Genomic DNA, 16,896 nt, shown 5'->3' on the forward strand with positions numbered 1-16,896 from the left:
AATGGAGTTCGAAGTTTTTTCGGAGTCTCGGATGGGATCCAGGACATCACGAGGAGTTCCGAAATGGTCCGGAGAATAAGATTCATATATAGGAAGTCATTTTATAAGTTTGAAAATGATCCGATGCATTTATGGAAGGTTCTAGAAGGTTCTAGAAAAGTCCGGAAGAAATCACTATGGAAGGCGGAGTCCCGGAGGGACTCCACTAGCATGGCCGGCCAGCCCTGAGGGGAGGAGTCCCAGGTGGGCTCCACCTAAGGTGGCCGGCCACCCCCCTCAAGGAAAGGTGGGAGTCCCACCTTGAGTAGGACTCCCATCTTGAGTAGGTTTCCCACCAAAGGCAAGTTTTGGTGTTGGGGTCTTATTCGAAGACTTGGACTACAACTCTTGGGGCTTCCACCTATATAATGAGGGGCAAGGGGGAGGGGCCGGACACACCAAAGCCTCCTAGGCCGCAGCCCCCAAGTGGTCGGCGCCCTAGACCCCCCTCTCCCCAAACCCTAGCGCCCCTCCTCCACATATCTCTCCCGCAGCGCATAGGCGAAGCCCTGCCGGAGATCTCCACCACCACCGTCACCACGTCGTCGTGCTGCCGGGATTCCGAGGAGGATCTACTACTTCCGCTGCCCGCTGGAACGGGGAGGAGGACGTCGTCTTCATCAACACCGTACGTGTGACCGAGTACGGAGGTGCTGCCCGATTGTGGCACCGTCAAGATCTTCTACGCGCTTTTGCAAGCGGCAAGTGATCGACTACATCCACCCCGAGATCTAATCTCGTTAAGCTTTGCGATCTTCGAGGGTTAGTCTCTTCATCTCCTCGTTGCTACCGTCTACTAGATTAGATCTTGGCTTGTGTTTTCGTTCTTGCGGTAGGAAAATTTTTGTTTTCTATGCTACGAATCCCATCATTTTTCTCTTACTTTTTTCACTCTTCCTATTGAGGATGCTCGTTGCTGAAACTTTCACCATGATTAAGCATGGCTTCGGTTAGCGGCTCATTGCTCTTCTCTAACAATGCATACCTACTTGCTTAAAATAACCTCCATTCATTTCACAAGAGATAGCCATCAGCAAAACAAAATAAATGATGATCAACGAAGGGTGCAATACCCCAAAAGTGCAATGTTGAAAGACTTCCTCAGAAAACATGGTTACGGTCTAGCCTATTACTCATAATCAGTCAAACCAACAACATGCATAGTGGTATTTTCCTACCAAAACTTTCTTTCTTATGAGCTTAAAATTACACAAAAAGAAATTTTTGAAAAGGTTGGAGGCAAAACACACACATTATACTTGGAATAGCAAGTGCTATATAGGTATATATGATAGACATTAGATTTGAGTTTGCAAGCCTGTGCTTGTGTAAGAATTCAATTCTTTTGGCTCGCAAGATGTCTAAAAGTATGCAATAGTATCCATAGACTATTCATTCATCATCAATCAATGATACTTAAAATTAAACATCAAGAAGGAGCAATGAATAAGGCAGATAATAAATCATCACTCAATAGAGCATGTGAAACTAGAAATACCATACACAAAATAAATTTCAGCTTTTAGGCATTCCTCCTATTCTTTTATAATAAGCATGCAACTTATTTTACTTTGAACATTCAGAGATAAAGAGTTTGGTCCAGTAGCTCATGCGTATGCATTATAAACAATCAATATGACGGTCCTATCATTTTAAAAACTAAACTAAACATAAATAAAACAAGGACGTTTCAAGTTTTTGCGAAAATTCTATGTTACTCAAAAAACAGAGTTTAGAGGTGCTCAAACCAGGAGTTTTTGAATGAGTCCAGTGAGGTGTCATGGGAATCACCAAGCATATGATATTCATCATACTTGAATCATCATAGTGTGATATTCCTCCATTCCCAGTGAAAAAACTTCAACACAAACTCGTGCGCGTGGTCGCACGTTCCCGCCGGTGAAGCTCCCGCGCCTCGCGCCGCCGCCGCCTGGCCCCGGCGGGACTCCAGGTGGAGCTCACATCCTCGCGCCGGCAGGCGGCCTCCCGCCCTTCGCGCTGGCGACCTCTCGCGCCTCGTGACGCAGGGCCAGCCGCCTCCCGCGCTCCGCCGCTGCTGGAGAAGCCTCCCGCCGCCGTGCTGGAACCCGCTGTCCGCCACTGCTGGAGCTCCCCTCTCGCCGCCACTGGAGCTCGAGGAGGACGATCTTGTTCAAGATGGCGATCTTGTTGTCGTGGCCGTTGAAGATCAGGTTCAACCGCACCTTCTTGTGCAGGTACCTATTCTCGCACATGTCATCCAAGGAGAGCCACCTGCATATTATGAATGTACTATACTGTTTTTTTAGTTCCATTGGGGGAGTGATGTTTTGGCACATGGGAGCGTATGCTCCCTTTATCTTGAAATACATGTTAGACACATTTTAAAATGTCAAAAAATTTGGAACAAAAATTTCGCACGTACATCTTCATGTGCTACGCGCTCACAAAGTCGTTTCATGAAAAATCGACATGTCATGTGGCGTGTGTAAAAAAGAAAAAATTCGGTGCTGAAACAAAGACTTGTCACAAGATAAATTTTCTCTTTTTCGCTTAGACTACAAAAAATATCATTTTTTCGTGAAACTTGACGAATACACATATGTTATGGAGATGTACATGTAAATTTTTTTGTCAAATTTTTTTAACACTTGGAAATATGTTTTTATGGTAGAGGGATCATACGCACCCGGGAGCCGAATTGAGTTTCTGCATTGGAAGTTAATAACCTGCAGATGAATGTACAAGAATATTGTTTTATTTGAATGTACAACAATATTGTTGAATACCCCTTCTGTTCCATTTGAATGTACATGCATATTGTTGAATACTCTCTTTGTTCCATTCGAATGTACAGGAATGTTATTTGTGTGTTTTAATTGAATCTACAGGAATATAGTGTTTGCAGCGATGGCTAGCTCTTGTGTCTGTGTGTGTGCATGTATCAGACCACATCTCCTTTCACATATTCATGGACCAGAAAGCTAGAGCTACCAGCTACCAAAAAGCATGGAGTAGTCCAGTCAGAAATTACCTTAATCAGAGACCCCATTAATTGAATGTTTGGGTTTTTCCTTAGTGTTGTGAGAGATTTGCCCAATTGTTAACATCAGTATGTCAGTTGAACAGAAAACTGTAGAACACCAGTATTTCACTTCAATTCTTGTCATCTTCACCTATTAGATTGAGATGGTTTAATTTTCTGTATTCACCAGATGTGGTAGCTTTCAGGTTATGTCCAGCCGACATTGGTACTCGTGTTTGGAATAGAAAAGCAAATGCAAACATTGGTGTACTCATATTTCAGAACAAATTAGCAAATGCAAACATCAGACTACTACAGATTTATAATGCCTTTTCTTGATCCTAGGATAGCAAATTCAGAAATTCAGAAATTTATATACTACTTATAGCCTTCTAAAAAGATTTTTATTGAGAACCAACCTGTGGTTGGATGGTTAGGAGGGCAGTGGCACCCCCAGCCCACCAGAGTTCAAACCCAGATTTGACACTTTGGTGTCTCATAAAGGCGGAATATTCTTCAGTGGGAGGCGACGTTCCCGTCGACAGCGAGGTGCTCATAGGGGTAGGGTGTGCGTGTGTGCGTTCATAGGGGTGAGTGTGTGGGGCGTATGTATGAGCGTCTTTGATTGTACTGTGTTTCGCAAAAAAAAAAAGATTTTTATTTTTTAAGAGAGGTTTGTAAGTTTTTTTTTATTATTCTATACTTTACGGCCACCCTCGCCTAGGTCACGAACGGCCGGCGGCGACACAGCTCTCAACGGCGCAGCAGAGACGTCCAGGAGGCAAGGACGGAACACCGAAGGAGGTTAGGGTCATCAGCCGGGCATCGATCGAGTTCGAGGGCGCACACAGAATCCGTCTCCGCCCCGGCGACCTTCTTTTTTAACCCGGATCCTCGCACTTGTGTTCCGATCTTCCGGAACGGCCGGCAGCCACGCCACTGTTCTCCTCGCGTTTACTGGCGTGGAGCTGCCCTTTTTCTACCATCACTCCACCGCCTGGAAATCGACTGGGGAAGAATTAATCTCTTGGTAAGTCTCAAAAAATTCCCTGTCTTTATCAGCCCCGTGTTTGGAGATCTTGCGCAGCTTTTCCTCGATAAGTCGATGCTTCTACTCCATGAATTTCGTCAGCTTTGCCTGTTCCGGGATTACACGAGTGCACAACTCCCATCTTTTTTTTCTCGACAACATAAGCAACCCCAATTCTGTTCCAACCCCCATCTTCGCCCAAAGATTGACACCCTTTCATGATTGTACTAACTCGTGGTAAACTGCAGATCAATTGTTCGGTCTAATGGCTAAGCGAATGAAGTCATGTCACAGAGCAGCAAAGCTGGCCCCAAAACGAAAACCAGTCATGTGTCAATTTGACAGTATTCCGGAGGTAGTAAACACTATTTTTTTTGCGTGTATCCGTCTTTATCATAGCAAACAGCTAGACATTAGCTAGTCACAATACTTTTTTCCAATCAAAGAGAGTACTTATACTATTTGCTTCTTGATGTACAGGATGTTCTGTTCATGATACTTCAGTTGTTACCGCTGAGAGATGCTATGCGTACCGGTGTTTTGGCTCAAAACTTGCTCCGAGCTTGGAGATTCTACCCTAATTTAGAGTTCACTACAAGGGCTCTGGGTCTGAACAGACGGGTGCACAAAGGAAGGAGGAGGGCAAAGTTTGTCAGGTGCGTTAACGGCATCGTACGACATCACGCTGGAACTGGGGTGAAGTCATTCGTCATCAAGCACAACCTCCACAATCACAAGTATGCCAATTATCTTGATCGTTGGATATACTTTGCAGTTAGTTCAGGCGCCAGAGAACTTACACTTGATCTGCGTCCAAGGCGGGTAATTCACCGTATCCAGTACACTTTCCCGTCCTCAAATTTTGCAGCTCCACAACCTACCTGTGTAGAGCATCTCAAGCTTTGCTATTGCTATTTGAGGCAGCCAACATCATTCAGTGGCTTAAGAAACCTGAGGACACTTGATTTGAGCGTTGTATATATAACTCAAGAAGATCTAGAGAGCTTGTTGAGTTGTACCCTTTCTCTCGAACAGCTGAAGTTAAATCGGTGCCCACAAATAGAGCATCTCAAGATCTCTGAGATGCTCTGTAAGCTAAACCACCTTGATATTCGGTCATGTCCGTTAAATACATTGGAAATCCGTGCTCGAAATCTGGCCACCTTTAACTACGATGGATGGACAAATTTCAAAACTGTAATATGTGAGGCATCTCTGTTGAAGGAGGCACGCTTTGAGTTGATTGCAGGGGATGCTGCAGATTATGCTCTTTCTGAACTTGCGCCTCTTATGCCTAATCTCGAGACATTGTATCTAGTTGGATATACCCAGGTTTGTAGGCTGAAACTTCTTCTTTTTATTAACTCTTGAATACTCTATCTTGACTATATTTCTTATGCAGATGATTATTCCAGCGAGGGATCCAACCAATAAATTTTCTTCCCTCAAGCACTTGGAGATGAAAATGGACATGTCATCGAGGAAACATGGTCTTCTCTGCCTTGTTTCGTTTCTTGATGCTGCCCCTTTTTTGGAAAAATTTATTGTGCACGTAAGTTCCTTATTTCACCGGTTTAATATTTTGAACAGTGAATGTTGGAAGGAAGAAAACTGTTGAAAACAATAGATGTTCAGTCATTGTATAAACTACTTCCTCCGTCCCAAAATACATGGCGTATAATTTCTTTCAAAGTCAAAGCTTACTAAGTTTGGCCAAATATACAAAGGGAATATCAACATCTGCAATATTGAATAAATAAATTATGAAAATTATACCTTATGGTGGGCTACTGTTATTGATTTGGTATTGAAGATCTTCATCTTTTTGTATGTATACTTGCTGAAACATAGAAATCATTGACTTCCACTAAATTTATATGCAGAAGAGTACATACATAAAGAGTGTGCTAATGACTTCTAGGACCTAAACCATGTTTATTCCCGTCCCTTTGGCTTTTTGCAAGAACTATCTGATTTCTATGCTGTTGCTGGTTGGGTTACAGCAGTTAATTCCAAATTGATCTATGTCTATCAAGGTAACTTGGTTCAGTTACAGGATTATTTTGCGCATATGCTAGGCTCAGCTAGTGTTTTAACCCTGAGTGTTGGCAATCTGACCAGAAACTTTTTTTCAAGAGCACACAAAACGCGTGCCATATTTTTATAGAAGGTAGAGTTATTATTTACAAGATGGTGGGGCCTCTATCACCAATGATACAGGGCAGAGAAACACCAGACTCCTAAAAGATCTAAGCACGACTCTCTCACAAGTAAACCAAAAACACCAGTGACTCCTGCCCTAGCCATAGATCATTGCCTAAACTCATCAATGATCTTCGATGACAGGTTAATTTAGAGTATTGCTTGTCCCTGTTGTTGAAAACCATGTGTTCCGGTTTTTCCATAGTGACCAGCACACTAGTGTGACCAGGGCAGCAAAGTTATTCGTTCCCTTCTTGCTGAATCTCATTATTTCTTGTTTCCACCAACTCTCCATCTTATCTTCCTCACCAGGGGGTTCTGCTGTCGTATTCAGCCTCTGCGGACAGGTGTACCAAACTTGTCTACCATACACACATTGGGTGAAGATATGGTCGTTTGCATCTTCCTCTTGGAGGCACACGAAGCATGCTGTTTACTGATCTTGCAGGCCATGTATAAATCTGCGCTCTGACATCCATATGATGTATTGCAGCATGAGCCACATGAAGATTTGGCATTTGAAGGGAGCTCTGTTTTTTCCATATAGTCTGCTGCTTTGAACCGAATTAATCCATGACGAAGCAACCTGTAGGTAGACTTGGTTGAGTACTGAAGTGAGGGTGACCATGGCCATACAAACTTGTCAGCCATGTTGGTGAGGCGAACTCCTGAAACCGTTGCTCACAGGTGCACACGATGAAGCTTGCATCGTCACATAGCTTTGAAGTCATGTCCGTGATCCATTGAATGTTCAGAAAAGCAGCTGCAACCAGTCTCATCTGACTCGCAAAGCATGACCCTGAAGCTTGAGGTTTTAACTGCTAATCCACTAAAACACACTTGATTCCACGCCACAAGGCGCTGGCCACTATTGACTTTCTCCTTGCCTGCCCAGAGGAACGATCTGTTAAAATATATAGCCTAGCCCTTTCAACAGTTCGGACTTTTAGAAACTTGGCTAGTGCATCAGTGTATTATGGTATCAGAGCCACAAGGTCTCAGGATCAAATCCTACCCAATGTACTATTTAATTTACTCCAAATAGTTGCGGCCGGCGGCTCCCGATTACCCACGTCTAGTGTCTTTCTGTTTGTCCAACCTAAACATGAGGGGGAGTGTTAAAATATATAGCCTAGCCCTTTCAACAGTTTGGACTTTTTTTTTTCGAGAGCACGCGCAACGCGTGCCTTATCTTTATAGAAGGTGAAAGCATAACAATTTACAAGAACAGCACCTAGGTGCTGAGAACACACACACACGCCGCCCTCCCTCCGCCTAGGCCTACTCTCTCGCTATATCTAGCCTCACTCCTCTCATAGCTCTCTCCCACAGGTGGAAATCGTCCCTAATCTGGGTGACCATTTGGTCCACCGTCTTCTGCTCCCTGTCGTTACTGAAAGCCCTCGCATTCCGCTGCTTCCAGATCGTCCATGCCGTGTAGATAACCATGGAGTCGAACCGCTTCCTGTCAAACCTCCTCACTCGCTTGCGGGCCTCCGTCCACCATCTCTGCAGGTTCCCCGTGAACCCTGGGTCTGCCATCCTTAGACCTGCACTGCGCAGCACCCTGCACCACACCTGTCTCGCATAGGGGCATAGGGTTAGAATGTGGTCCACATTATCCTCCTCCTGCAGGCATATATAACATGCGTTCGGGTGCTCTTGCAACCCATGTCTCGCCCTCCTATCCGATGTCCACAGGCGGTATCTCAGAGCCAACCATGCGAATATCTTGCATTTCATGGGTGAGAAGGAGCCCCAAACCGGCCTACTCATACTCCATCTCACACTTCCTTGGCATAGCATCTCATACGTGCACTTTGCCGAGTATGTTCCAGCCTCCGCACCTTTCCAAAGTATGCGGTCTGGTGTGGAGACGTCTCTCTCGACATCCTCCACCGCCTCCCACAGGGCTAGGCATTGCCTCCAGAGCTCCTCCGTCATCTCCCCTGGTATGTCATCTATCCACGCATCCCCCTGCATAGCCTCCGCCACCAGACGGGTGTTCTTCCGCCTAGTGGTTACAATGGCGAATACCTCTGGTGCCAGCTCTTCTGCAGTGTAACCACCAATCCATCTATCTCTCCAGAAGTAGGTCAGCTGTCCATCCCCTACCGTAAATCGCGCTAGACTCTGGAATACTCCCTCCACAAGAGGATCATTCAACCCGGGTAGGCCTTGCCAAGGCCTCGCCGGGTCCGTGCGTTTGAGCCACATCCATCTCAATCTCAAGGCGAGGCCTTGCAAACTCAGGTCTTTCACCCCCAAGCCGCCGAACTTCTTTGGTTTGCATATGCTCCTCCATGCCACTAGGCACCGTCCCCCATGCACCTCATCCTTACCGGCCCAAAAGAACTCTCTCATCCATCTGTTTATCTCCTCCAAAAGCCAAACTGGCGCCTCAGCGACCACCATTTGATGCACCGCTCTTGCAGCAACAACTGAATTAATCAGGACTAGTCTCCCCTCTCTCTTGATGAGCCCTTTTTGCCACGCAGGTACGCACTTGATAACCTGATCCAAAAGCGGCTGCCATTCCGCCTTAGTTAGAGGCCTGAGCGCCAACTGGAGCCCAAGGTACCTGATTGGGAACCACGCGAGCTCACATCCCAGCATCCGTGTAGCCCTTTTTTTTTTAAAAAAAAAAAAAAGAGACCCATGGGCACTAGCACCCAGAGCATATTCTTATAGAAGAAGCTAAATGAGCGGTTAATTCCGTTAACAGTTTGGACTTTTAGAAAACTTAGCTAGTGCATCAATCTAATATGACCGTTGCCACTTCTCAATTTCCTCCAGGACTATTGACTTCCTCCTTGCCTGTGATCAAGAGATGGGCCTCGCTGAGATAACAGCTTTTATCAGGATCTATCGTCCCTCTCTGCCTATCAGACCCCTTTCCCAAGCCAGTATGAAAGCCATGACTGAATCCAGTAATGGTTGCCACTATTTTTATCAGGGCCGTAAGGCCAACTGAAGCCCTAAATATTTGATGGGAAAATCCTTCAGTGGAAAGTTCAGAATCTCGGTGACCAATGTCCCCTCCTGCTCCTTCTCCCCTAACCAGGGTTGCTGTTGATTTGTTGTAGTTGAACCGCACTCCTGATGCTTCTCCAAAGGCTGACAGAATTCCTCGAACCGACTCCAATTCAATTGCCAGCGGCTTCACAAAGTGTACCATGGCATCTGCAAAAATAGAAATTCGTTGAATTGCGGTGCAGATTACCAGCCTAGCGAAAAGGCCTTTGGCTGTCGCTTTCTTGATCGCAGCCGTGAGTACCTCCATGCCTAGCACAAACAGGATTGGCGATATGGGTGGGTCTCCTTGGTGTATAGTTACCCCAAATCTATGTTTTAAAGTGGCAAAAAAATATGGGATAGCATGAAAATATATCTGATCTAGCCTTTGGCTCGCACTTAATGGTGCAGCAACAATTTCTCTGGCGTTATTTTGATGGTTCTACAGTTTTATATGTTGATTATAGATCTGCTCCAGTTGTCACTACGCTTGTCTTGAGTCCAAACACAACTTTTTGTCTGGAATTATGTCAGTCTTACTTGTGAAATTGATGCAGCTCTATGAAAATTTGGTGTATTATGGGGAGGAAGCAGCGCTGAGAAGGCTTGAGAAACGTGAACCACATAGAAAGCTCAAGGTTGCCAAGATGAGTGGGTACGCTGGAACCAAATCTAGCATTGAGCTCGCACTGCATATCTTGGAGAACTCAACTGCCCTTGAGTGCCTGATTCTGGATCCCAGGCTCGACAAATTTGCGTACAAATACATTTACTCTGATGACGTAAGTGAAGTTACCTGGAGACTATATCACCTTTTCATTTCCAAATACCTTAGAAAGTCGGTCCCCTCGTATGTTAGATTATCATCTTCATAATCCTGGGATGTGAACGCACATCTTACGTGTATTAGGCTATGCATTTGTTTTCTTCTGCAACGCAGTGAAAGAATGTTTCATGTGGATTATTTTGTTGCCAAGTGTGTAACACATTGATGGATACTTCGTTATTAATTTCGCAAAAAAAAGATACTTCATTATTAAAAAATGATGCCCGACAGCGTCACACATGGATGCAACGAATTACATGTCTTTTGGACCTTCTTGTGAGTTTCAGTATCCTGGTAAATTCTGTGCTGAATCTCGAGCATTATTAAGAATCTGAATAATCTCGAGCTGGATAAGTGAAGGAATTCCAATAGGAATTTTAAATAGTATTTATGGTATCTGTTAGAAATTGGATGAAAACTTTGTATACATCCAGATATGCTATGTTCACATACAGTATTTTGTGAGAAAGTGATAATTTTTATGGGCTTTGTAAAAAAGGCAAAAAAATATGTATCGTGATAATTTTTTGACATTTTAAAATATAATATTTAAGCATTGGGTGCATCTACATCTGTGAGCTAAAATGGATTTCCGGTTAATCGTGCATTTTCTCTGTGGAAATCCTCACTTTGAAGGCATGGAGCATATGGATTGCTAGGAACAATTTTTTCGAGGAGGCGATCCAACTTTCCATAAGTGGAAAAGCAACATATATGCACGAGCTAGCCATGGTTGGTCATAGAGCTAGACGAAAGTATGCAAGTAATGGTAGAGATTGCTTAAGTAGCCAACAATAGTTCATTTTTTTAATCCCTTTGTAGTACTTATACACAATTTTACATCGATAGAAATTGCACTCCGTGAAATTGCATGCTCTTTGACCTAAAAATCTTTGGGAAAGATGCTGAGAAACCTAAAGTAATTTTTGATTGGATGGAGCTCCGTAGTTTGTTGCCGGTGGTTTTAACCGACCACATTGCCTAGGTTTTGCTTTAGCTAAACTAGCAACACTAGCCGATAGTGCTCCCTGCTACAACAAGGACGTCAAAGATTTGTCTAAACATAAATGTATATATACACCCATTTTAGAAACTGGAGGGAGTATCATAATCATCATGGCCTATTTTTTTAATGGAGAGTATATATATTAAGATACGGATTACACACAGCCTTTGCAACAACACGCATTGCTCTAATGTCAATACGGATGTCAAGAAAAAAAAAGAATTACATTAAAAAAAATCTCGTTATAGTGATATATTCTTCCTAACAGCGAACCAAAACAGTAGCAAAAGCAACACCAGAAATCTATCCTCTCTAAAAGCGACGCCTTCTTGAACATAGCCTATTTTCTAGCGGTCTGTGGTTTCCTTCCATGACCCACACTAAGTACAACTAGGAGTTCAACTATGTTCGTCTGCACCAAGATCAGTATATATCGCTGAGCAAGAGTTCCAGGGCTGCTTGACACGCTGTGTCCAAACCGCACAATCAAGTGCTTCCGGACGTGTTTAATTAAGTAGATCTATCTGATATATATTAATTGACGTTAATATATATGTATCTAGATTTTAAACACATTTTAGTTGTAGATATATTTATTTTAGCATTAATAATATGGATCGGAGGAGTATTTCAATTTCCGTTATCTAACCATTCTCAGCTGAGTAACAAGACCAGCATGACATCATTTTCTTATCGCTACGATGAAGTCATTTTCTTATCAAATTTCCCTTTGTCATCTTCCAAACGGCCCAGAGCTAGTCCACATCTCCACCCTCCCATCCACAAAAAGGCCCAAACCCAAACACGCTCTGTCCCCACCTGTCAGCAACCCTAGCACCGGCATTCCGATCTGGCCCCACACGTCAGCCTCCCGAGGTATAAATACCCAGCTGGGCCGAAGCCCACCACGCGCCCCTCTCCAACCTCCCAAAACAAAAGGAGGAAAAAAAAAAGCAACGCGAGCGAACCCCCAAATCCGATGGCCGCCGCCGCCCTCCTCCGCCGCTCGCCGGCGGCGCGGGTCCTCCTCTCCCCCGCCCTCTCCTCCCGCCTCGTCGCCTCCAAGCCCCACTCCTCCTCCCCCGCCCCGCCTCCGCCCCCCTCCTCCACCACCACCACCAAGACCTTCTCGATCTACCGCTGGGACCCGGACTCCCCGTCCACCAAGCCGCACCTCAAGGACTACAAGATCGACGTCGCCGACTGCGGGCCCATGGTCCTCGACGCGCTCATCAAGATCAAGAACGAGCAGGACCCCTCGCTCACCTTCCGCCGCAGCTGCCGCGAGGGCATCTGCGGCAGCTGCGCCATGAACATCGACGGCGACAACGGCCTCGCCTGCCTCACCAAGATCAACGCCGACGACAAGGCCTCCACGATCTCGCCGCTCCCGCACATGTTCGTCGTCAAGGACCTCGTCGTCGACATGACCAACTTCTACAACCAGTACAAGAGCGTCGAGCCATGGCTCAAGCGCAAGGACCCGCAGTCGCCCGACAAGAAGGAGATCCTGCAGTCCAAGGCCGAACGCGCAAAGCTAGACGGCATGTACGAGTGCATCCTATGCGCATGCTGCTCCACGTCCTGCCCGTCATACTGGTGGAACCCCGAGGAGTATCTCGGACCCGCCGCGCTGCTCCATGCCAACAGGTATACCTTCTCCTCCCTCCCTTGTAGCCTCTTCTTGCTACTGTGAATTGTGATAATATGTGTTGATTGCGTTTGTTTGCTGGATCTGTTTGATCATTGAATGCTTGTTTCTGATTGGTTGGTTAATACTTGTTGCGAAATGCTTGTGTGGTGATACACTGATGATACATAGGTTGGTTTTGTTGCGCCTAGGTAGATAGGTGTGCAACAGTGTCAGCTGTTAAATTTTGTGTGCCAGGAGAATTGTTCGCTGGTCTCATGTGGTAATGAATCATTTGGTCCTGTTACACATGATGTAGGTAAAGAAACTTTGTTATTTGGTAGCTCGCCTACAAAGATGTTTAGATGATGATCATTGAGTGGATGCTACGAAATGGTCGCTTGGTTTTAGAATGCGTGATGATCCTCTGTTCCTTATTTGGTAGCTCACCTGCAAAGTGATTTAGATGATCTTGATACTGGGAAATGTTCGTTCGGTTGCAGAATGCCTTGAAATTTCTAGGCCATCGGTGACTTTCTACTTCATTACGTGTTTGGCTGATTTATTTGGAAGTTGATGACAATGTTGGAAATAATCTGGAGTTATACTTGTTTCGTAGTCTGCTTCTTGATGGCACCACCTGTCTTAATTTGGTTAGTTTGGTCCTTGGTCTGATTCTTGGTGACATTACAGGCCTTAGTTTTGGCGCTATTTTCCTGTAGTAGTCTGATTTTTGACAAGGCCTTTATTTGGAATTAGTATATACTAGTGACGGCCACTCTTTGAGTATAGAGCATGCTAGTTTCTCCCTTCACCACCAAATTATGGTTGATGATCTACCAACTTAAGATGCTAAAGTTTATAGTGCCTTTCCCTCAAATGATAGTTGTCTAATATCTTTATTGCTTTTTTGCTGTAAGCTTTAGGATATTGCTAAGTCCATGACACGTTCACCCGTTCACCCTTTTTAGGCTTCCGCTGTGGGGGACGCTAATCAAACCAAAACCCAACATGTTCATGCACATGCAAGCTCGAGGATATCATGGGACGCTAACCAAACCAAAACCCAACATGTCCATGCACGTCCAAGCTCGAGGATATCACGGGACGATATCAGAGAAGAGAAACTTGAGGGATCACAAACGTAGATTGCTTGCAGCAAAATATGAGCTGAGAGGAAAGCTATATAAGTCAGTCTGTAGGGACCCTGATCTGCCATCAGATATGCGTGAAAAGTTTCGCGATAAGCTGTCCAAGCTGCCAAGAAATAGTAACATGACACGCCTTAGGAACCGCTGTATTTTCACAGGCCGCTCTCGTGGTGTCTACAAGAAATTCCGCATGTCTCGTATCGTGTTCCGCACCTTGGCAAATAAGGGTGAAATTAATGGTGTTAAGAAGGCGTCTTGGTAGATGTAACAGGACGGTAGAACAAAGAACTAGCTCTGCTGTAGTCCAGTGAAATAAAGGTTGCCTCTGTGCAATCTTTCAGTGTTTGATCCCTGAAACTACCTGCCAAGTTTTATTTTGCCAGCAACGGATGTGTTCTTTTTTTCTTTATCTAGTTGAACCATGTAATGTACTGTTTTCCATGCTATTCAGCATTTATGAAGCTAAAGATTTAATTGTCCAATTATTCTGTGATCTGGTTGTTTAATTCAATCTTGTTTGATATGGCTTTATTTGTGTGTGTACTGAGATTTTTACATGATTCTCTGTTTAAATACTCCCTCCATCAATAAAAGATGTCGAAGATTTTTCTAGATTCAGATGTATTTGTACGCTAAAAAAGTGTCCAGATACATCAAAATTTAGACAAACTTGCGACACCCTTTTATGGACAGAGGTAGTATATGGCAATTAAACTTGTTTGTGACTAGGATAACCAGTATAAGCTCTGGTTGATGCTATACTGCCATAATGATATTAGTTGGACAATTAGGAATGAGTTAGCCTACCTTAACTTTGAGATCTAAACATGATCTGATATAACTGGTCAAACAGTTTGCACATTTACATGGTTTTTTGATAAAGCAATTTAGCCACATGAAAGTGTAAACAAAAAAATTAGTATTAGATGTATTAGGGTTGTAGCTTGTACATGCATCTCATTTCTCATGTCTGCAATGGAGTTGTTCAAGTGCCGTCAGTCCTTTGCCATAAACACATTTGTCCTTCCAGGTGGATCCAGGACAGCCGTGACCAGTACACGAAGGAGCGCCTTGACTCCATCAACGACGAGTTCAAGCTGTACCGCTGCCACACCATCAAGAACTGCACACATGCCTGCCCCAAGGGGCTGAACCCGGCAAAGCAGATTGACACGATAAAGAAGCTGCAGCTTGGGGCCTGAGTAAATGAGAGCAGATCTCCGGTGGAGATGACGAAAGTTGTGATCAGGCTGCCATTCGTTTTGTTTTACCTCCATGGTGTCTACCCCTGACGAATAATGGCTGGAAACGCAGGATAATTCCCTGCCTGACATTTCTGTGTAGGGAGTGAATAATTGCTACCGAATTTTATTTTCCTTTTGTGCTGTATCTAGTTTGGTTTGTCGTTGGTCGCATTGTGATGTTCATGCATGGAGTAATTCATGAACCTCAGAATTGTTTATCATTGTTTGGATGTTACATGTATCGCATTTAAAATGTTACCGAGTTTGCCTTTGTGTTCGTGGTCGGGTTTTGTAACAGTAGATCGTCACTTCGTCGTGCACCCCCTCTGATCACTCGCCATCGCACAGCTCTTTGCAGCTTACCTGAAGATGAACTTCGTAATAACTAAAAAAATGTGCAAAGCCTTTTGGACCGATGCAAAATGGCCGTCAATATCTACCGATGTTTCCATCGAAATGATACCATGGGACATTCTAGAGCACCCTTAGTTTCGTGCGAGATATCAATTTCGCAGCAGCAACAAAGTTTCCATGTAAATCGTGTGGTGCCCACCTTTCTGCTCCCAGCCAATGGCATTGCAAGTTGCAAGCCGCGAGATAAGCTTTCAAATCTCGATCGCACACTCGCCGCTCAAGATAAGCTAGCCACATCGTTCGTTCTAGAAACGCGGTGGTGGGCAGTGTGCATTACACGCTCGCGTACCTCACAGCACTCACTCCATCTTCTACTCCAGCCCGTCGCATTTGCCAGTGTCCTGTGAGGAGGAAGGAAGGGTAGCTAGCAACCAGGGAGCTAGGCCTACGTCAATGGCGACCATAGCCACCATGGCCATGCTCAAGCCCGCCGCCAAGATGCAGGCGCCGTCGTCCAGCGCCGCCCGGGCGTCGCCGACCGGCATCTCGCTGCGCACCCTGCACAAGAAGGGAGCCCTGGCCGTGTCCCCCGCGGCCGCGGCCATGGCGGGCGCCTTCTTCTCCTCGCTGGCGACGTCGGAACCGGCGATGGCGGCGCAGAGGATCGCCGACGTGGCGGCGGCCTCGCCGACCGATGACAACCGGGGCCTGCTGCTGCTCTTCGTGGTGTCGCCGGCGCTCGGGTGGGTGCTCTTCAACATCCTCCAGCCGGCGCTCAACCAGCTCAACAAGATGCGGTCCGAGAAGGCGCTCGTCGCCGGGCTCGGCATCGGCGCCGCCGCGGCCGCCGGCCTGGCCGCCGCGCCGGAGCCGGCCTCCGCCGCCGTGCAGGAGCTCGCCGCGCTGGCGGCCGCGACGCCAACAGACGACAACCGGGGCCTGCTGCTGCTCTTCGTCGTCGCGCCCGCCATCGGCTGGGTGCTCTTCAACATCCTGCAGCCGGCGCTCAACCAGCTCAACAAGATGCGGTCCAACTGATCGATGAGCACGTATGCACGTACGTACGTCGTCGTCCTCCTTGTTGTAGTGTGCGTTCGAGTATTAAGAGTGGTGATAGTAGCCCTGGAACCTCAACGTGGTGTAATTACCCGTTTGCAAATTCTATAATCGTGTTCCTTCCATTGGTCAAAAACTCACAATGCAGAGTACGTACAGCTCTTGTTTTCCTCGACCGATCGATTCAGTTCAATTCTTCTAGGTTTCGTACCAAAGCAGTAACTGGGATGATATATTAGGTCGTAATTACAATTACAAAGGTGTTAGTAACAAGGATTTGCTCATTAACACCACACTTGGATTTCAATACCTTTTTTTTTTTTTTTTTTTTTGAAACCG

General features: G+C 45.5%; 3 protein-coding genes across 5 annotated transcripts; all 3 read left to right on the forward strand.

Annotated features, from left to right (window-relative positions):
- The first annotated feature begins 3,733 nt into the window (after nucleotides 1-3,733).
- On the forward strand, nucleotides 3,734-10,305 carry LOC127314357 (F-box/FBD/LRR-repeat protein At1g13570). Of its 2 annotated transcripts, XM_051344817.2 has the most exons (6): nucleotides 3,734-4,073; nucleotides 4,322-4,428; nucleotides 4,554-4,810; nucleotides 4,892-5,405; nucleotides 5,476-5,625; nucleotides 9,848-10,305. In XM_051344817.2, exons 2-6 carry the CDS (start codon nucleotides 4,339-4,341, stop codon nucleotides 10,163-10,165), a joined length of 1,329 nt encoding a protein of 442 aa, XP_051200777.1. In that variant the 5' UTR covers nucleotides 3,734-4,073; nucleotides 4,322-4,338; the 3' UTR covers nucleotides 10,166-10,305. The 2 variants fall into 2 exon arrangements, with proteins under 2 accessions (XP_051200777.1, XP_051200776.1); XM_051344816.2 differs by having other exon boundaries at nucleotides 4,554-5,405; nucleotides 9,848-10,304.
- A 1,723-nt stretch (nucleotides 10,306-12,028) lies between these two features.
- On the forward strand, nucleotides 12,029-15,400 carry LOC127314355 (succinate dehydrogenase [ubiquinone] iron-sulfur subunit 1, mitochondrial). Of its 2 annotated transcripts, none has more exons than XM_051344813.2 (2): nucleotides 12,029-12,772; nucleotides 14,934-15,400. In XM_051344813.2, exons 1-2 carry the CDS (start codon nucleotides 12,102-12,104, stop codon nucleotides 15,103-15,105), a joined length of 843 nt encoding a protein of 280 aa, XP_051200773.1. In that variant the 5' UTR covers nucleotides 12,029-12,101; the 3' UTR covers nucleotides 15,106-15,400. The 2 variants fall into 2 exon arrangements, with proteins under 2 accessions (XP_051200773.1, XP_051200772.1); XM_051344812.2 differs by lacking the exon at nucleotides 14,934-15,400 and adding an exon at nucleotides 13,724-14,385.
- Nucleotides 15,401-15,851: 451 nt separating this feature from the next.
- LOC127314354 (photosystem II reaction center proteins PsbY, chloroplastic) lies at nucleotides 15,852-16,682 on the forward strand. Its single transcript, XM_051344811.2, has one exon. It carries the CDS (start codon nucleotides 15,955-15,957, stop codon nucleotides 16,537-16,539), a length of 585 nt encoding a protein of 194 aa, XP_051200771.1. The 5' UTR covers nucleotides 15,852-15,954; the 3' UTR covers nucleotides 16,540-16,682.
- The last annotated feature ends 214 nt before the right edge of the window (nucleotides 16,683-16,896 follow it).

The sequence above is a fragment of the Lolium perenne genome, chromosome 7, assembly GCF_019359855.2.
Source record: "Lolium perenne isolate Kyuss_39 chromosome 7, Kyuss_2.0, whole genome shotgun sequence".
NCBI lineage: Eukaryota > Viridiplantae > Streptophyta > Magnoliopsida > Poales > Poaceae > Lolium > Lolium perenne.